The sequence below is a fragment of the Corvus kubaryi genome, unplaced genomic scaffold (genome assembly GCF_017639235.1).
Source record: "Corvus kubaryi isolate FWS band 111438036 unplaced genomic scaffold, C.kubaryi_AGA036_p1.0 37398, whole genome shotgun sequence".
NCBI classification, from domain to species: Eukaryota; Metazoa; Chordata; class Aves; order Passeriformes; family Corvidae; genus Corvus; species Corvus kubaryi.
In genome coordinates, this window is record NW_024581137.1 from 32,057,143 (window position 1) to 32,079,461 (window position 22,319).

The 22,319-nt window shown below is 35.9% G+C and overlaps 1 protein-coding gene across 6 annotated transcripts in view; it reads right to left on the reverse strand.

Moving 5' to 3' along the window:
• Positions 1 to 22,319, reverse strand: part of PHF14 (PHD finger protein 14) — a 163,973-nt gene that overhangs the window by 62,770 nt on the left and 78,884 nt on the right. Inside the window, exon 17 of one of the 6 annotated variants that reach the window (XM_042042818.1) lies at positions 250 to 739. The exons of 4 other annotated variants lie outside the window; for them this stretch is intronic. In XM_042042818.1, coding sequence (XP_041898752.1) covers positions 688 to 739 — 52 coding nt within the window. In that variant the 3' untranslated portion in view covers positions 250 to 687. Of the gene's footprint in view, positions 1 to 249; positions 1,551 to 22,319 lie in introns of those variants that run through there. One more of the 6 variants, XM_042042819.1, reaches the window with a different exon arrangement.

Below are 22,319 nucleotides of genomic sequence, written 5' to 3' on the forward strand. Positions count from 1 at the left end.
ACACAACTTTTTACTTTCAGAATACTGCACAAGTGGTCAATAAACTTGGGTCCTTTCTTCCTAAAAAGGATTCATTGATCCTTAAAGATCAAATTCCTGCATTAGCATCTACTTCCTAGTGCAAATTTCTTTATTTTTAAGGTGTCTTTGTGTTCCTTGCCGATAGAGAATGAAAAGCATTTCTAGTAGTTCCAACAAAAATCTTAACTCTGAGATTCTCCCACCCCCTTTTTAAAATAAAACGACGTGTTAGACATCAGGTTAATTTTATTTAATATAATATTCAAACATGAAATGCCCTAGTAAGATATGACTCGTAGATAAGTATACATAAATTTGTATATTCTCCTATTACTTATTACAGCATTTAATTTCTTTCTTAAGTTTAAAAAATACTTTCAAATGGAAACGTGCCTTGATAGATGACAAAACCCACCATATCTCAAAAAATTCAAAGATTATAGATCATAAAGTTACAAGTGTGATTGCATTTGAGCAGAATTTTTCCGAGCAAGTTCAAGATGAAAACGATGAAGATGTCAACACTCTGATACTGTAGATTTAAGAACTGTATCTGTACCATTTGAAGATCAAAATACTATGTGTGCATCTACCAGGATATATACGGACGGAGACGAAGATCTCAGCTGTCACGCTGTGTGATCAGTTCTTCATTCCTTCCCCAACTTACAAAACAATTTCGTGTTTGCATTGGGAGGAGATAAGCTTGTCCTGAATACTGCCAGAGAAATAAACCAAATAAAACAAATGTCTGCATATACTCAATTTTTTCTTATTAAAAAAAAAAAAAATTCAGAAAGAAGTATAGGTGTAGTTCTGTTCACTCCAGTGTCTGGAGTCAGAAACAATTTGTTCATACTAATAAGCATAAAATCAATTTTTCCATGGCGAATCTATTCCATCAGAATAGTAAGTCTCAAGTGTTTTACAGGTCTCATTATCACTGAACATTTATTTTTTTTACGAAACAATCCTTTTTACAGTAAGGTCTATGTACAACACAGTGTTCTATATAGAAATGTTCTTATTAAACTGTATATAAGAAGAGTGGCAGGCAGATGGCAAACCATTGCTTATTTCTTTCAGTATCACCATAGAGGAACACACAATATTTAAGTCCCACAGGCTTCTGTCACTCTTCAGTGAATCCAAGCATCGTATAACATCATTTGCCAACGAAGCACAGGGGAAAGAGACATTACTTAATAGGACAATCCTGACAAGACATTTATCCGGGATTTTTCAATGATGCACATACAAAATGTTCCTGATTAGTGCAAAAAAATGCAGGCAAATTAACTACCTTGTCAGTCCAAATAACAAACCAATCAATTACATTCTATCCAAGCCTGACAAGCAAACTCAGTGTTTTGTCATAATAAGCTTATAGTTGAGACAAGGTAGCTGTTCTCCTTTACTTTAGGTATTCTATTGAGAGCTTTATCCACATTTAAAAATCCTATTATAAAAGGTTTCCACGATTGCCTCCGAGGATGAGTTGTGGCAGAGTTGTGTCTCATGAAGGGTATCTACACAGTAAAGTGATAAGAAAAAAATATTAACATTGAAAGATCATAGCAGCTCTCCTCTGTCTTATGAAACATTTTAACATCACACTAAATTTAAGCAATGTGTATGCTCAGATCCAAATACTTAGACACCCACACCAAATTTCAAGAGTCTCTAAGTGTCAAAACATTAAACTGAGTTAAGTATAGCATCCTTGTAACTTTTTCTCAATACAGCTCAAAGAACAAAGGCAGTCCACCACAAGACAGAGAAGGAAATTTTCTTTTTTTTTTTTTAATCATAAGAGCAACAATTTAATACAAGTAGGCTTGATAGTGAAACTAGCATTTTTACTCAGACTTGAAACCCACAGAAATGCAGCTATGGGATTGACTACAAGCACAAATAACATGGGTACTATGTTATAACCTTAAAAAATGCTTGTTTTATAGAATAGCATTTGCAAGAAAACAAGTCTTAGGATTTAGGAAAGACTAAGTAAGGAAGGGTTTCTTTCAAAAGACATTGTAATAATTCAGTACATAAAAAGCTTTAGTCACTTCTGAAAAAATGTCTTTGAGCCAATAATTCCAAAGTCTTCAAAGCTTTTTCTTTTCCTACTTGTACTTCCTGTCTTTTGACACTCATGACATACATACTTTTAAAGAATGCTTTTTTAAAAATCAATACAATTTTAAAGTGCTGATTCTCTACATTTAAACTCCTTAAACTACTTGCCAAACAGCAAATTAATGTATCTTATAGCATTGTGAGATTTTAAGCAGGAAAGCATCAATGTTGTCTTTAAGCTGAGCAGATACATTTTGAAAGAAAGACCGATATAAAGTCTCCATCACCACATCTGGTGGGTTTTAAATAAAAAAGAAACTGCTGTCATACTTTGATGAAATATAACAGTCTGATGAACAGGAGCCATCTTGTTGCCACATGTTTAAACAAAAATTCTTTGCAACCAAATTTTAGTTTGATTATAAGGATTTTGAGTCTAAGAATTAGAGGGACAACAAGAAGTACCACATGTAAATCCACTCCCAATTCTCTCTTCATCTCTTACTTGAGACACAATTACGATTTTAAATTGGGTGTCCTGAACTGCAATTCTACAGTGCAACTTTGAACTTCTTACGAAAACTGAAGAAAAGCTTAGCTGTAAAATAGAAATACTCTTCATAGTCATCTTATTACAATCCTCATCCTTCACTGAGTGCAACTAGTTTTGTTCTGACAGCCTCAGTGGGTGAGGTTGACATGGGTGCACAGTGAAATGCAGAAACCTGAAGGGTAGCATCAGAAACAATTCAAGATAAACTGAAGGTCTCTGTGCCACCTCTACCTTCTCAGCAGCAATGTCAGTAGCTGCAACTGTACCATTTGAGTCAGGTCATCAGAATGTGACAGGCTGTCCCATCTGGGCTAGTAAGGTTTGGGCAGGAATACAGCAATCTATACTTTAAATACAAGGGGTTTTATTTTGGTTTCTCAAAATAAGTAAATGAGTATGTGAACATGTGTATACACACACATACATGTGTGTACTTATAGATAAATTTCTATTTATAAATTATTTTTATATAAAAATTTTATCTATGTAAATTTTTTTATATATGAAACCAACTTCACAGCTGAACCAATAAAATAATCAGTTAAAGTTTAATAAGCTCACAAATAAAATAATTAAGTACAAGCAAGGTTCTCAGAGGAAGCTTGTAACTACTGAGATCCTAATACTTTGTAGTACTTTAGGTAAGGCTGTAAGAACGCAGACATCCAGTAGGAAGTGTAGGTAACCTATACCTGCACTAGTTATTCCTATAATATTTCTTTGTATTACATTTTTATTGGTAACAACGTGTCAAAGAATTTTAAAGGATATTATAATATTTACTCATTTAATAAAGTGAAATTATTTTTTAAATGGTTGGACAATTTTTCCATTTCTGCTCTATTAAAAATTTACCTTGACATCATTTATTTTACATGTTCTACAGTTATCTTCACCCCTCTCATGTTTGAAATAATACAAATTAAGGAATCACTACTGACTTTGTTTAAACACAGTTCTAGCAAGTAAAAGATTAGTAAAAGACAAAGGAATATGAATGTATAAATACAATAGCGTGCAATTATTTTAGTTATTGTATTATTGTAATACAATAGCAAACTCATCTGATAACTGACTATTGTCCTGAGACCTCCCACAATGATGACATTTCTCCTGTTCTAGTCTCTCCTTTTGCTCTTCTTCCATCCCTACATACCATTTGCCAACCCTTCCTCAACCAAAGAACTGCTCCCATTCCGTACATCCATTCAAATTTCTACTGACTGAAGTACCCAGTTGTCTGCAACAGCTGAACTTGTATTTTCAGCCTCACTTTGGAAAAGGATGTAATGAGCACAAAAATCTGAAATAAGAACAGTGAGCAAAACTGAACCTTCCTCTCTTACCAGGAGATGCAACAAATATGAAGATAGAAAAAAGCATCACAGATAATGCTGTAACAGATGCTTCCAACAGGAAGGTTCTCAATTGTGTATTTGGCCCTTTAGAAGAGTTGCTCTCTCCCAGCTCTCCTTAATCCAGGACAGAAGTAATTATAAAAGCACTTTCCTTCAAATTTTGGTACAAAGAGGGAGAAACACACCAACCTCTCTCACTCCCCTCCCTAATCACACATGGCTGTCATCTGCTTCCTCCCTTAAGTAAATATTATGTAGAAGGCAGGTGTCTAAAAGTATGTGCAGATTTCTTTTTCAAAAGACTTTGTAGGACAAGAAACCCCACAAATTATTTCAATGCTTTCTACTCTTCATTTGTGTAACAGGCACTGAAAAGTGCACACTGCAGACAAACATAATGCTTATCTCAGCAGTTTTGATCCGGGTTCTTTTCTAGCCATTTTAATCCCTGGCTTCATTAGGTTAAATACCTGTTGTAAGAGCAATGTTTCTGGCTGCTAACTGAGCACAAGTAAAAATATATTTGCAACCACAATGTAAAATCAGTTTATCTTCAAGGGTCTGAAGGCAAGAAGCTGCTTCAGCGTACCTTACCAACTCTGAAAAATTAGGATTCTCCCACCAGGTTAAGTCTGTTAAACCTAAAGAGGAATTTGGGGTATTTACAAATAACTTTAATGAGGTAAAGATTACAAGTAATATGCATTTTTAAAAGTCAGGCTGCTCAAGGTACACCTCATCTCAGAAATTAATCTGTACCCAACAGCTCTATTAAGTGGATGAGAGTTACTGAGCACTTCAGAGGGGAAAAAAAAAAACAAACCAGACCCACAAAACAATGATGAGCAATGTGTCTCCTACGCATTGCTAATTACTTCAATTTTCTCAGTATTGATCGTTATAAATATTAGCAAATGCTTCCTGAAAGGTTACAGATTTATATCTGCTAATATAAAGACTGATTAGCCTGTACAAAAGTTATCTGCAGGACAAAAGATCACGGCATCTGAGGTACCACTAGAATAGAAGAGCTCTGCTTTATTTTAATAACTGTCACACGGGAGCATAAATAATGACAGAACTGGTCACTGCATAAACATGTTGACTGTCTTGATTTACGGAATTCTGTTCTCCAAGTACTTCTATGCCCACTTCAAAACAATAACATATTTTTGAACTACTTCAAAGGAAAATTACACTTTCATTACTGAATGAAACCATTTCACTTATATGAAACCAACATTTTATTTAATCTTTTGTAGAGGATATGTAATTTTCCTTCATGCTGCACTGTCTTTGTGAATACAAGCTTCTGAGAACCCATGAAAAAAATATCCAGTCAATACACTCAATACTCTACATGAAACCCAGTTTTCTCTTTTAAATGACTGCATTTACAGACCTTGTCACAACAAGGTCCCTGATGTTATCGAAGCAATTTCAAGATACTTTAATCATTGGCTAAACTCAGTGACTTGACAAGAGAAATTTGGGCCAGAAGATTTCAATGGCTTAAAAGGAAGGTTATTGAGTGATGTAATTTCATTTGGATGGGACTGATTCCAATTGATCTGTTTTTTTGCAATGCGTATCTTGCCTCTGCAGCTGTCTCTATCTGATTCAGTGCTTAACTGCAAGGAGTGACTACCCCTTCCCACTTAAAGAGAAACTCTTCCTTCCTCCTGCTATTATTTTAAATGAGCATGAGGACCCCATTTTCAAGTTCAATCTCTGTACTCACTGAAAAAGAAAAATACATTCAACTGAATACCAGCCCATGAATTCAATTGAGTCTTGTGACTGCTAGCATATGTAAGTAGAAAAACAGATCATAAAGCATTATGTTTATCATCATTATTATTATGAACTGAAAATAATGAGTTAGGGTTTGTATAACACAAGGGCATATGGCAGTAGAAAATAATTCTCAATCCCAACTGCACAATATCACATAATCTACACTGTATTAGACTCTTTTAGTTGAGTACTTAAATTCAAAAGAAAAAGACCCTGCTTGGTATGCAACAGGCATAATACTTAATAAATGGTTATGGTATATATGAAATCGTATCTTCCTATACAAGTATGGTTTTCTACAGTTTTAACAGAAAATAAGTGTACCATTAGAAACCTCACAATTCAAGGTTATTTTAAACTGCATAAAACCTGGGGGGGAAAAAACCCCCACATATACAGGGAGTTACAAAGCTTGAGAGGAGTATTGATGAATAATGTAATCATCACTATATGCTAAGGAAACAGGATGTGGCAATAGATGTTGCCAGCAATATGTAGCTGACAGGTCAACTAAGTTGCCCTTCATTCACCCAGCTTTAGTCTTATGCTGTCTGCGCACACAAAACACGCTTGACCAACAAAACATGTGACTTGCTGAATTAGACATAAATGATAATCTAGTTACCAATGAAAATGGAGTTAAAGATCAACTGCCACTCCTTCACTGCCTTCCCAACTTTTTGTATCACAGGAGATGATATGAGTTCTGCTCAATTTCACTTTTTATGTGTAATCTATATACTTCCAAGTTTTAAGAGCTTTTAAGTGTCTATACCAGCAGGAACAGTCAGGTCACTCTGAAGCAACGTGCACACCAGACAAGCCTGCATAAACTCTTCCAGAGAAAACATGACTGACCCTCAGTACCAAACACTTTGCCTGCCTGATCCCAGGGCTTCAGTTCTGTTGACAGTAATTGTTACAGAGTATCTTCCCTGTAAAATGATGTCTTCCAAAAATGGTAAGTAATTAGGATTTCATCTATCAGTTAACTCAAATGCATAAACTCAATAAAAATATGTACATTTTATATATTAGACAGCTTTTTATTATGAGTACTGTCACTCACTGTAATTGTTTCTGTTAATGTGAGAACTGTGTACTCCTTCGTAAGTACTATACAAATACATTAACGTACCATTAATCTTACAGAGCAAACATTTTATTGGAAATAAAAATCTAAACTTTTTTAAATACAGAACCTGCATGTTACTGCTATTACGTGTAGAGCATACTGTGAGCAATATTTTAACTAGCAGAGCCCTACAATACAATAAATTAGATTATAATATTGATTTGAGATAAAAAACCTGAATAGTCTTTTAAAATAAAAAAAGTGGTGTGAAGGATATTTTTTTCCATTTCAATAGATAAAATAAAGTCTAAAGTTGTTATTATTATATGATGCTATTATAATTATTTTATTTATTTTTATAGAAAAGTAGATGAAGTAATGTATTGGACTGCTTCTTTATCAGTGGAGATAGATGAATTCTGATAGGAAAATCTATATTTCACTTCACTGTTTCAGTTTCAATACTCGACAGTCAACACCAGGGACTAACGGAGTTGCAAAGTCACTGGACTGCACAGTTTTCATACTGCTTGCAGTGAAAATACAGGCCTAACCCATTAAGTTAGCCATCAGCTATTGATAGTTTATTGATATCTGTGAAGCATTTAGAACATTCTGTGCGACTTCAATATGTTAAAATCCAAGCATGACTACCACAAGCACTACAAAACAAGTCAAAGCAGGAATTCCCGTTTCTCACTCTGCTGCTCTACTAAGCACAAGTCTAAAACACAGATTCAGAGCTCCGAGATGGGCATTTTTTTCCTCCTTTTAAAGTAACTTGTTCTTCAAGATATTTATAAGGGTTTTTCCTCTCAAAACTCCCACTCCCAGAAACCTTAAAACTGTAACAGTTCTACTGTGAGCCATTCAGAAGTCTCTATAGGATCACAGGGAACCTCTTCATCAAGCTGCTGTATATCACAGTCCAGGTCAAAACCTGTGAAGCACCTGCTGCTATGATTAAGAAATCAATTCTGATCCAATTTTATTTATAAATTAGGTTGAAAATATTAATGGCACTAGTGACACTTTACGGCTTATTGGAACCTTGAGTCCAGAGAACAAAGTGAGGTGTAAGCACAATCTCTTACCACTGCTATGGTTTAAAAATTACAAAAGAATTTACTACTTCTCGATAAGGAAGACCACAAAAAGCTGTATCATGGCTTTAGAAGAGGAAACCTAGACTTGTCAAAGGCACTGCTAGGCAGAATCCTGCAGGAAGCTGCCATGAAAGGGAGGGTTGTCAAGCAAAAGGGCTATGATTTTTAAAAGAAAATTTACTCAGAACTCAGAGAAATAAAGCAGAAGGGGCTATGTACGTGATGCGTTTGAGCTCAATGCATCAGCATGCATGGTGAAAACTTGGCCTCAGACTTCCATGCCTACCAGAGTGACATGGGAAAGAGAAGGACAGCCAACAGCAGGAAAGCAGCAAGTCAGGATCTAGTCCATTTGGATATATTCCAGTCCACAGGAATTATTCAAAGTTTCTGGAAGAGATGTTTGTTATCTCTGTCAGGATCCTGTGTAAGATCTAAAAAACATCATTACAGTCAAGGCAGGACACTGAAAACTGAAAAATGCTAAGATGAGCCCATCTTAAAGAGGTGAGACATGCACAATAAAAAACAATAGTGAGTAGTACCTAGGAAATCATGGGCTGATCTTGGAAAGATCGAGGGATCCATTGTCAAACACATGAAAGTAACTGAGAGCAGTTAATAAGGGTAGAAGAGTTGGTCGTATTTGAAATGACAAATGATGTGCTCTGTGAATGGGGGAAGAGCAATGGTTGTAACACACCAAAAGGTGCCCAGCATAAGGCTTTTCAATCAGTCTGGTACAGCATTTTCCTTATCAAGAACAAGGCTGGATGAATGGGTTGAAAGCCAACTGGACTCAAAGGGCAGAAGGCAATACCTTGAGCTCTAGATGCTGTCCAGTAAAAAAGTACCCCAGGGAGCCAGGGAGAAGAGAACTGGTGCATCAGAAACAGCATCAGCAGCTGGGCAAGGGAGGGGATTGACCCACTCTGCTCTGCACTGGGATGGCCTCACCTCGAGTCCTGGGCAGTTCTGGGTGCCTCAATATAAGACATGAAACTATTAGAGAGTGACCAAAGGAGGGCAACAAAGGTGGTGAAAGGCCTTGAGGGGAAGCTTGTATGAGGAGTGGCCGAGGTCACTTTGTCTGTTCAGCCTGGAGAAGAGGATACTGAGGGCACTGAGACCTCATTGCAATTACAACTTCCTCATGAGGGGAAGAGGAAGAGCAGATACTGATCTCCTCTCTGTGGTGACCATTGACAGGATCCAAGGGAATGGCCTGAAGTTGTGTCAGGGAAGGTTTAGGTTGGATATTAGAAAAAGATTTTTCACCCAGAGGATGGCTGAGCACTGGAATAGGCTCCCCAGGGAGGTGGTCACAGCACCAAGGCTGGCGGAGCTCATAAAGCGTAGACAATACTCTCGGGTCCATGGCGTGATTCTTGGAGATGGTCCCATGCAGGGTGGGATTGGACTCGATGATCCTTGTGGGTCCCTTCCAACTCAGCATATTCTGTGATTCTTTGATTTTGGGGCTGACAGCAAAACCAAACTCTCCTCCATTGAGAGAGGGAGGACTCTCACCACAAGGCTCACAGCCACAACCTGAAGCTTAGGAGGTTTAGAGGGGACACAGGTGCCTTTTCCGTACAAGGAATTGTGCAGTGAGCTCAGGGGTACTTATGCCTCAGTGCTACGGGAACAAACAAGTAAGAAGCTATGATAATTTGTTCTTGATATTCTAAAAGCTTTCATTTCCAGTATTAGAAAGCATTACCAATTCCTGTGGTCAGGATGGGAAGCCACCATGCTGAACAAAATCCTGTGATGCCCAGTGCCTGGGTCAGCAGTGGATTTCTGTCAGTTAGAAGGGTTAAGAAATTTCCCTCCCAGCCCTCTTATAGACAGTATCTGACTGTACATAAGCCAATAGTGTATTTAAGAGGTATCTGAGACTGATTATAATCAGTCTTGTTGTGCACGAATAGTATAGTATTGTGCCCTTGATGCAGTCTTAAAATTCAGTGGTACTAGGCATATTAAAGGCTCTTTTCTTAAGACTGCAAGGTGATTTCATATTCTACTGAAACCTAGACACTATAAACATTTCACCAAATAAAAGCCAGAAAATGTTATACATGTAAGTTTTGTAAGTGGGAGCATATCTAAAGCATTTTGGTAGCTATCAAAAAAAACCCAAACAACCAAAACTAAAACAAAGCAAAAAACCCAACCAAACAAAAAGCAAAAAAACTCACAGAAAACTAGTATTATTCATTTATATTTACAACTCCACAATAAAAAAACTTTACACATAAAGTGGACGACGGAAAAATTTCCCATATGTATTTACAAACAAAATAAAGCGTAAGAAAATAAAAGTAGGGAAAATGCAATGCATTCACTTGAACAGTTCATACAAATACCTGTATTTTAAAATAATCTTTTTAACACTGGACTCTTTTTTTAATGGCCATAAGGTTTCTCAAGTTGATTGACAGATGTAGAAAAGCCTAACTTACAAAGCAAACATTTCATATATTCCATTATAATTCCATAGTTAATTTTCAGTCTTCGGTATTAAAACTTTCTAAAAAGATAACAGGTCTCTAAGTGGAAATGGACTATTTCTGAAATACACAAAAAGGAATTATGATTTTCTTTGAAAGTAGTCCTGAAGCAAGCAAAATTTAGTGATAGTTTTTTTCAAAATAAGCCAGAAGTTAACTAGTATTTATAAACAGTGGATACATTTGTATTATATCATAATCAAGCTATATACTAAAAGCATTGTACAGCACTCCTGACAAGGACTATTTAGACAATATACTTAGAACAACATTTGTTATAACACAGCTCATCTATACCATGGCTGAATGCATGCATGCAAATAAAAGTCAGACATAATAAATAAATCTTAAAAGCAATAACAAAGATAAATTGTATTATATATAAAAATCTATCCATTAATAGCATTTAAGACCACGCCAAAAGTTTGGGAACAGTGTACTACGAAGATGTTTTATTTGTGAAACGCTGTCCTAGATATTAAATAAATCCCTTCCAAAAGAACTAAAAAAGTTCAGTGAAATAATACCACAATGTCCCTTGTAACATGCTTATTTAAGACTTTTCTCAAAAAATATTAAGAAGGACCCTCAAGAAAATTATTTCATCACGACAAAAATGGAATTCAAGTAAAAGATCATGCAGATTTTTTGCAATGTCATTACCACACAACTGTATTCTTGATTACTTTCAGCAGGTACATCAATAACCTAGTCTAGATAAAGCATGAAGTTTGTTTCAACTGAATCAAGAGATGAAACTACCTATGTAGATAGGAAACTAGTAATTCATTTGTACATACATATTCTCATTATATTACATCTTGGCAGTAAAATCTATATGAAACAAACGTAAACCAAATGAAACCAGTAGGAACAAGGAATGTCTCACCCTGTACCATCCTGGGTGTAAGGTGAATCAAATTATTCCATCTGATACTCAATTTTACCATTTTCCTAGACTTTTGTTACTTTCATGTTGGGCACTTTGTTTAGATTGGTTCCACAGTAACACTGGTTCCCTGCAATACATCAGATCTTTAGCCCAGGCAGAAATGAAACAACTTTTCAAAGCAATTAAAAGCAGGCTTAAATGCATTTCAAACCATACATCTATATCAATTTCTCTCTTCAGAACTTGAATTTGGGAGAAATATAGGAATTAGAAGAATATTGTATATCATCCTGCATGACTGGAACTACAGAGTACATTTAGCCTTTTGCCTTATTAGTGGTCATAGACATTCTGAAATGCCCTTGTTCCCCCATATTCCTTTTCACTATTTTTTCCCCTCTAGAAGAAAACAACACAGAATATTAATCTATCAACCCATTAGAATGGTAGGGAGACAAAACGTAAAAATGATGGATACCAAGTTGAAGAACTTGATTTCAGAATACTGCAAAGTGCTTGAATCTGTGACTGTGATTAACCGATTTCTGAAATCTCTCCTTCCCTACTGATTTTTGGAGAATAGAGGAAAACAGAGAAAAATGAAACTATTCCAAATTACTTGACTACTTCATCTATTTTTTAATTAACAGGTCAAGATAGATGAACGACAGCACGTAACATCAAAGAAAACATCGAATAAAACATGGAACTTCAGAAAAAAATCCCCTTTTTTATAAAGGGTTGCTGATCAATATATATTTGTATTTATATATATTTAGTTAAATCATATACCAACATTTTTCTGCATTAAGAATAAAGAGTTTCTAAGTATGCAAAACAAATACATTGGAACTGTAACTGTATAAGTAATGCTAAGTATCCTTTAGCATAGTTTTTTTCATTAACCTTACAATTTGTACTTTTTTCTTTCTTAATAAATACTTCTTTGCTACTTTTGTAAATGTTTTGATTAATCAGTAAAAAAAACCTGTAATTTTGCAATCATAATAAATAAGTATCTTCTGCTACCTCTAACGATGAAGTAGCTGAAAACTTACTACGGTGTCATTTTCCAGTCAGCCACTCCCCATGTCAGCATCACTGACTTGTCATGACCACAGAAAACTTCTCCATTTCATATAGGCTTCCTACCCACAACTACCCCTCCCCGGCTCTTTAAACAGTTTCAGTATCCCCCCTCCTCTATTATCCACGGGGTTTTCTTGTTTCAGTGTCTTTCTCTAATCAGTCCAACTTTGTTCAATTCCTGAAGCTTGAATAGACCAGATTTAGCTGCCTCTGCACACCATTTAAATCCTATTTCTTCACATTTACCATCCAAACTCAGGTCCTTCTCCAGTCCTAGTCCCACCATGATCTGTGTACTGGGTTGTACCAGACAACCACAACTCTAAGGTCTCTCTGTCTGTAAATCAAGGCCCTGTTTCATACAGCACATCTGCATGATTTTTGGCTTAGCTTTACTGAGGAAACAAGTATATAGTACAAATGCTAAACTCTGGTAGATGAGTAAAATTCATGTCTGCTGATATGAAAAGGTACACAAAACAAAACTAAAAACCCATGAAAATTAAACCATCTGAGAATACACTGGAGAATCCAAGGAAGCCAATTCAGCTAGATAAGGATCAGCCTGGTCCAAGGAGCAGCAAAACATCTCTACCTTACCAAAGACTGCCCCACTGCAAAGATACATCAGACATCAGCACTGGGTGAGTTATTCATACTGAAGCTTAGCCTAGCAAAATGCTAGTCCTCGACACAATGTGATTGCTGTGAATTCTTGAATTCTGCACATCCTGCTCACATCTCTCTATGAATGACAAAAGATGACCCAGAAGAAGAGGAGTCACACACCTCTCCACACTCACTGCCCCATTTTACTATTCTCATCTAGAGCAGCACTTGTCCACCCTGCATCTGGATCAAAGAGGCTTCAAATTACCAGTCACTGATACTGTCCTTAACATCTTTCTTCTCAATCCACATTTCTGTTCCTTCCAAGTTCTGTAGCAACTCCAGCTGTAGGGAAAAGCACACTCAAATGGCCCACAGCACACTCTAAGCACAATGACGAAAGATCTAAAACCTGCCATACCATGACTCTAATAGTTATGAGGAAACTACTTCTCTCACAATATCCTTTAAGGCTTCCCTTTCCCCAGATTTCATCGAATTGACATGAATATATTTCTCCTCTGTCCTTGGGAAAGGGAGGTCTTTGCCAAAATTCAATTTACTGATCAAAGACTTCAATTCACTTTTCTTCTTAAAGGTATGGGGTGAACAACATCTGGGCAAGACAGTACACTTGCTCAAATCTCACCTTAAAAATTTTGCCTGAAAACATCCAGCCTAAAAGATGCACAAGAGACATCAAGAATTCTGAGCCCAAGTGATTAAAATTTTGCAAGTAATAAGGAACTGAAAATGGGGTCTGGTACCACAATTATTACTACTGCCCAGCATAGCGAACTTTCATCTGTCTCAATGCTAGTTAAAAAATTCCAGAGAGTAAGCTTTGCTAAGTTCCAGTCACAGACATTTTGCTTGGTCATTTCCCCATTTCTCCTTTTGCTATGAGTCAGTATTTCATAACATAGTCATTGTACAGAATACTGTATAGAATACAAATAATACATCATTCTTGATGACATTGAGTGGTCAGATTTCCCTAATTCAGAAACAAAAATCATAGTATGAATTTGAAATAAATGAAGTTCTAAAAGAAGAACCAAACTTTCATAAGAAAGTGCTCCTGAAAAAAAAGCAAACACTTTTTAGGTCGTTCGCCAATGACTTCTCTAATTAATTCCAGATTTTTTTTCCCTTGTTGACAAAGACACAGGAAGCCTCAAATAAAATGACCAACAGAAGCTGAAGTACTATTTTTCCCAAAGGTCTGGTGCCAAGGACAGAAGGAATTCTTTTGCCTGTTTGAACAGTGAAAATTGTGCATATATCTCACAAAATAGCAAAATTAAAATTAACACATAACACTCTAAAAATGTTCATAATTCTGGGGCTGGCAGAAAACATAAATATATTCAAGTAACTGCAGGCAACTGCAGCAATATTAAATATTTTTCCTTTTCTTCAACTAACTCATTAAACATATGTATCAAGCTCATTGTCAACTGATAAATTTTGCTTATGGTGACAAAAGTTATGTTTTCAACCTTATCACTTTAACTTATAAAACCCACCAGCTTCACATAAACTTTTCTTCATGTAACTGTCAGAGGAAATCTACTTCAAAAATTTGTAACACGGATTAATCTATACTGAAAATACTGTGCTGCTTAATTTCAGAATTTTATCAATCCTCACTATCAATTATCCACTCACAGATACGGTTTAATACAAAATTTAAATGCAAACAAAATGAAGGAAGCATGGCAATTTTACTGAGACAACTCATCAAACAGTGAAACTAGTTTTGAATGAAATATTAAGGTATTTTCATAATGGGAATGAGACAATAAGATTTAAATAGAATTAAGTACATATAATATTAAATGAAGTTTCAAAATAAAAGTATTTTAAAGTTTTCAATATAAAAGTTTTTAAGCTAAAACCTCCTGAGTTTTCATTAGTAAGAAGGACCAACAGCTTAACTAATAATTATTATATACTGTAAACACAATCTATGTTTTTCTTTCTCACAAGATGCAAAATGTACGCTGTTAAGAGATCCCCAGAAATCACACTGGGCCACTACAAGCTGATGTAGTGGATTTTTTAAGTGAAGAACCACACTGTGAGAAAGATATAAAGTTGTGAGAAAGAATCCAAAGGAGGGCAATAAGGATGGTGAAGGGCCTTGAGGGGAAGCCATATGAGCAGTGGCTGAGGTCACTTGGTCTGTTCAGCCTGGAGAAGAGGAGCGGGAGGGGAGACCTCACTGCAGTTACAACTTCCTCATGAGGGGAAGAGGTGGGCAGGCACTGATCTCTTCTCTGTGATGACCAGTGACAGGACCCAAGGGAATGGCCTGAAGCTGTGTCAGGGCTTAGGCTGCATATTAAAAAAAGGTTCTTCACTCAGAGGTTGGCTGGGCTCTGGAACAGGCTTGCCAGGGAAGCGGTCACAAAACCAAGGCTTACAGAATTCAAGAAGCATTTGGACAACACTCTCAGTCACATGGTGTGACTCTGGGGGCTATCCTGTGCAAGACCTGGAATAGGACTTTGATGATCCTTGTGAGTCCCCTCTAACTCAGGATATTCTATGGTTCTATGAAATGACAGTGAACAGGAACAGAGGACATGCCTAATATGTTTGCTAGCACTTACACTGACTACTCCAAATACAGGCACGTGTGCACATAGATACTTGTCAAAATGCTATACAGAGATATAAGCTACTACCTACAGTGTGAAAAAAGAGGCCACAATAGTTTTTGGTGCATATTAGAAATCAATGGCACAAACTGTTCAGATCAGGCCTCCAAGGAACTAGGATCTGTAGAAGAAAAATCCTTGCTGTTAGTAATCTTCCATCACTCCACAGAAAGCCAGCTTCTGTATTCCTAGTTTTGCTTGGAATTAAGGGAGTGGGAATCTTAACTCGTAGTGTGTGTAAAAACTGCATCCACTACCCTACTTTGTGCGGTACTCCAGTACCCACCACAAGGGATGCAAAGGATAACTAAAAGGCAATCCTCCTGCCCTCATGTTCTCCATCCCTCACAAAGGACCCTACCCTTCTAGTGCAGCACCACTAGACCTTTCCTCCTCGCAGTTGTAACTCCCTTGTAGCTAAGTGTGGAGTTTTAGGTATGACATTATTTATTATTTTCTGGGGCTGGAAGAATTGGCAAAGAGCCCCTTCACAGTTGAGTTTTTTGAGTTTTTAGGTATCTCAGTCTGCTGCCAAGTTAGGTGATACAGCTCTTTTAATGCAATTTGAAAGGTGACCCCTGAAAGCTATTGTTGGGGTGATATTCTAATGTAGTGAATTTAGAAATGCATTTGAAAATGCACTTTTCAGAGAGAGCAGAGGAAGGGATTCAGAACTGTGGATGTCTTATCTGAACTTACATAGTGGAACCTCCCACTAAGATACAACTTCCAGTGGAAAACTGCAAGCATTAGCACTGATAATCCTCCGTAATGTTGTACAACTACAAACTACAACTGACATGACTTTCCCAAGACATGTATTTCATAAGCATAATTACTTTCTCGTTCTTAATTAGTGTTCTTAATGACTCGCTATATTGACTACAGAAAGATGTTTCTTTTACAACAAACTAAATTTTACCTGTTATATACAATAGAAGATTTTTTGTTTTCATGGTTTACTTTTAAGAACAATAAATACACTTTTTCTTTTGACTCAGCACTGGTGGAACCACACCGAGAACATTGTATCCAATTCTGGGCTCCCCAGTACAAAAAACATAATGGAGTTATGAGAGTAAGTCCAGCAAAGGGACTATGAAGATGATTGGCTGGAGTGAGTACCTGTCATGCAAGAATAGGCTAACGCCTGAGATTATTTAGTCTGGAGAAGAGAAGGCTCAGTGAGAATCTTCTCAGTGTATAAATAAAGGAAAGAGAGCCAGACTTCTAAGTGGTGCCCAATGAAAGGACAAGAGGCAACAGGGAAAAACTGAAAGACAGGAGATTGTTAAGTATAAGAATAGGTTTTTTTCACTCTGAGGAGGAACAAGCAACAGAACAAGCTGTTCACAGAGGTTGCAGAGACTCCATCCTTGGATATATTCAAAACCCAACCAGACACTGTCCTGAGTAACATGCTCTATCTGACTTGTTTTGATTTAGCAGGCTGGGACTAGAGGAGCTCTAGAGGTCTTTTACAATCTCAGGCATTCTGTGATTCTATTTTTAATAAAAGCAGAAATTATTTAGAAAACCTTTCAAAATTAAAGAAAATTGAAGTCCTGCAGTTTACTTATTGTTCTTTAATGTGAAAAACTAAGATTACCACTAGAGTTTTAAAAGTCCACTGGTTTTCTTATCTCTTTTTCACAGCAAGTGTTATTAAAAGAACTGTCAGTAGGTACCAGCAGACAGGCTGTTTTTATGTAAATTTAAACAATTTTTGCTATGACAAAGTAACACTTTTATTTTTCCTCTTTTCATTTGCTCTGTTTTCAGATATTAAACTGCTGCTTTTGCAGTTTTTACATACCCATAGTTGCACATTCTCTCCAAAATGTAGAGAAACTTCAAATAAGTATTACTGTTCACATCACTCAATAGGACTACTAAAGCTAGCACTACTGATTTTACTCATGCAAACTTAAAATCTTAAATGATATTACATTTTCTTTCTAAAGAGGTCATTTTAAGTATTTTTTCCTCAAGTGCTTTTCTTAACATCCTTTCATAAACTCTTATGCTGTGGCAGCTACAGGTTTCATCAAGGGAAAAAAAATCTAAAAGTTCCTCTCTTCTGCATTTATTAAGAAATGGTCTTCAATTCTGAAGCAAACAGCTCAATAAATAAGGTAATCCTTGTCACAATTTCTCATGCTGTGATTGAATCCTGTTCGTTATTCCTTATGAATATCTTCAAAAATCAACTATTATTTTTCCAGTCTGATTTTTTTGGTCACATTTTGCATATTCTCAAGTAACTTATTTTTTTCTCTTCTCAATTCTTGCATCATGAAATGTTAACACAGAACATTCACTGCCAGGAAGCTGTCCCCAGCAGTGTGTAGACTGGATCCCTTCTAGCTTTCATGTGAAATTTCAGATCTTTATTCACTACTTCAGGGTTTACAGAATTTGAAAACTGGTTTCTCCTCTATTCATTACTCACTACTATCTGCCTACTTAGCCCTTCTTTTGTGTCATTTCCTTTTCTCACTTTCCCAGAAGCTCTGTCTTCAGCAGCATTTCCATATTTTCACCTTTTACTCAGATTACTTTAAGAAATATAAATAATTCAAATAGAAATATAATTTAAATATCCTAAACGTCTCAAAACCAGTTGATGTTCTCAAATAAGAATTTCTCTGGACTTGCACAGATTCGTGGCAATTAAACCAGCTATATATTCTGTTCAATCTACTTAGTGTCAAGTTCAATAAGCATTTATAAAGCACACTTCACTTCCAGAAAATTCTTCCACAAACCTCCTCGTGTAGTCAGAGTTTCTATACAAGTTAAAGGACAGACAACTTAGAAATGTATAGATTCTGCTCCCTCAAAAATAACCCTACAAAGGAAATGAGAGTCAAATTCACAATTACAATGGACTTCACAATTTCATAAAGACAGAGTTCAGAGATTAAATTTTTTATTTCCTTTGCCTTTCTCCAGGCATAAGCCAGAAGTCTGTGCTCACACTTGGTTGTGCTAATGAGCATGCTCTCAGTTAGATGCAAAAATGCAGGCATGAGTCCCATCCATTATCTTTTAAGTTTTATTCACGTGGATCTTATTGAACAGAGGTGGGAATATTTAAATAGGAAGTCCGTATCTCAAGGTCCAAAGAGACTTCCATTTTGAGTCCTGGGAAGGCTTAACACAGGGATACTTAAAGAATAGAAGATTTAACTCCTCTCCTCTATTTCCCTAGGCAGCAACATCAGCACCAGGCATAATTTGTCTCTGACTTTTAGTGACAAGAACACTTTAAAAAGCTATTCAAATTTATGAGATTTTTAAACCCAAGGATAAACCCTGGCCACAGTTTACACTGAAGCGAGCACTTTAATCCATACAATATTTTCTTACCAAATTATAATCAAGTTTCTGCTATGCAATTTTGGTGCTGCTATCGCTAGCTTTTATTGCTGTATTAAATTGTTAGCAAACAGCTAAAGGCTGACAGAACAATTTCATAACATCTATTTCCTTTTTAATAGTCCTTTGTACGAAACAGCTCTGAAATTATTGTTTACATATTATGGTCAAATAAATGCCAACAAATTCTATTGCTTAGCTTACTGCCATAAGGATGTTTGCAATTATTTTAGTCTTTATTACAACATTATTTTTTAGAATTTAATAATTTAACTACCAGTCCACCACTATCACTGAATTATACTGGTTTTACTTCAATCCTCTCACACTAAAACTGAGTGATTCTTCGACTTTTAATTATTGGTACCATTTTCACCTTTAGCTATCACTGCCATTTCGGCTTCCTCTCTAAAACAAAGATACCTCCTCCAAACTGGTTTAGCATATGTAGGATGCTGAAACTTTTATAAAGTCCTGAAGCTCTCAGATGCCACACAGTTTTTCCAAGACACACCCAACTTTTAAAACCCAATTTTATGCATTAGTTTTCAGAAAAATGAGAGAGTTAGTTGCTAGTGTTTCACATTTAGCTACAAATATTTAAATTACAATAAACTGAGGTCCTCTTCCCAGAAGTTAAGGTTATTTTGAATTTGTCAAAGCCAGCATGCCTTTTTGGTCAATCATTAAATAATGTGACAAAACATATTCCAACACATACATTTTCTTTCAAGTAAGTTACTGTGTAACCAAAATTCTATGTTTATTTTCAGTGACTGCAAAGTAAAATATTTTATTCATATTTAGATCCCCCCGAGGGAAACAGAATAACTTACAATGACAACAACCATCATCCAACACACTGAAATTGGATGAGAGAAGGATAAAATAGATGAGGTGCCAAGAAAAGTTCACACATCCTTAAGAAAACAAAAGCAAGAACTGTGTTTTTCAAAGATAAAATTGTATACTGTGCTAGAAACAAGCAAAGCTTTTCATCAGTTCTGAAACACAAAATTGAAAGCTGCCAAAGGATGCATGAACTACACTTTAGACTTACACTTAAGTAATTCTTCTGTCCAAGTATTCTTACATGCATTACTTTAGATACAGACAAGCTCCTGTACAGCATGAATGGAGAGCCGCTTTCTGTTTCCTCACTCCATAAAATTTTATCCTTTTCCAAGTGACAAGTGCTGACCTTTCATTGTATCATGTCTGCTCATGGTTTGCTCCCTTCTACAATCACTTCTAGCAATATACATGAAAAATGACAAGCAGAAGTAAGTGTACTGCATGTGCTGTGTTGTATAGCTGATGTGTAAGGTTTCTGTGATTGTTAATTAGAAAGGATACTTTACTGAATTATCATACTTTGTACGTAATTACTGCACAGCAGCAACGTAAGTTAACCTTACAGAGCAAGGTGTTCAATATTGATGCTGGAGATATGTGCATTTCTTTTCCCCCAAAATCTGTACAATCAAATGTCAGAAACAATGTATATTTAGAATGGCTTCAGTTTTCACTTAAAGCAGAGATTTCTGTATTAGAATTCAAATGCTTGGCCACCCTCCCCCAATCTTCCTAACCTAACTTTTGTTTTGTTTTTAATAAGAAATGAAAAAGTCAGCAAAACAAAATGTCAACATTAAATCATTTCACAGCATTTTGTGTCAGAAACGTAATGGAAAATGTGCACATCACGGGAAATGTTACTGTTCTTCCAGAACATCTTTTCATTTGGTTCAGGACTCATCCCTCTACATAACTGTGCAGGCACAACCGATGGTTGCTCTCCCTGGGCTTAATTTGGCAGTTGAAGGATTGTGGCATTTTCAGGAAACCACAGTGCAGTGATTTTAGTGGTTATCCATCTGAAAGTGATGCTATGATTTAGAATAATTGCTCTGTTTATGTGCAATGGTAAAAGTCAGTTACCACATCATATTCCAATGTCAGTTTACACTTTCCTGACTATTTCCCTAATACAACATCACATCCGATGTCAAAGCCAGAATTAGAGGGATTTAGTGTTCCTAAGCAGTAAGTGCACAAGCAGTACAGTAACACTGCTGTATTTAGTTTAACTGACAGTTGGGTAAGGAGAGGAGCAGGAGGGAATGGGCCAAATTCAGCTAGTTAATCAAAGCATGCTGCACATTAATTTACGCTCGACCTTTGCATTGTTACAACCACCAATATGAAAAAGAAAAGAGAAACATACTAGTCTTCACTAAGAGTTTTTTGATATTCTTGAAGAAAACATAAGCTTTTCCTTTTTTCTTTTTTTTTTCTTGCATATCCTTTCCACATCCTTTCCTCTCAGAACTAAGCAAATTTATTAGGCCTTTTTCAAGATTAAATCAGAGATAGGCTTAAATATTTATTTGTAACTTTATAACTTAAAAATCCATTCAAGGGTAAATGTTCAGAAAAAATCTCAAGAAGAAGAATGAGGTTGTTACAAAGTATTGAAGTCCTACCTGGAACATTCAGTGATACTGAATTCCTGTCCTAATACAGAATCTTGTCTTTGGCATTTTAAGTGGCTTGAAGCAAATCAGACACAAAAATTTAATTTCACTGAGATGAGAATGTTAAGCAATGACACAAAGTGGAAGTAATACTAATAGTCTCAGCCGTTGTAAAGGCAATCCAGTTTTACAATCAGCAAGGCAATCAGCAAAATCTGAATCCAACCCTTGGATATGGCACAGATGAAAAAAACCAAAAATTATTTGGAAAAAAAAAAATCAAAAAATTCAAAATTGTGCAAAAGAAAGGAAGAAAACTAATAACAAGGCAGAAAAATAAATGAAAAATATATAACTCTATTTTACAAATTCCTAAATTTTGCATGCAGAAAAATATTACTTTTGTAATAGACATTAGTCTAGATTATTCGATCTGTAATTGCAATGACCACACTAGCAGGGAACTACAGTAAGACAAGTAGACCAAATCTAGTCGACATCAAAATCATGCTGAAGTATAGGAAATAAACCCTACAATTCTATTCCTTTTCCCAAAAAACAAAGATATTTTATAAGAAGATTGATATTAATGTCACAATTCTCAAATTGTCCATTTAGATGTGATTACATGCAAATTATTTCAACTACTTCAAAATAAAGTTCAATATTAAAACCTGACTTCTATTCTTAGATAAACTGC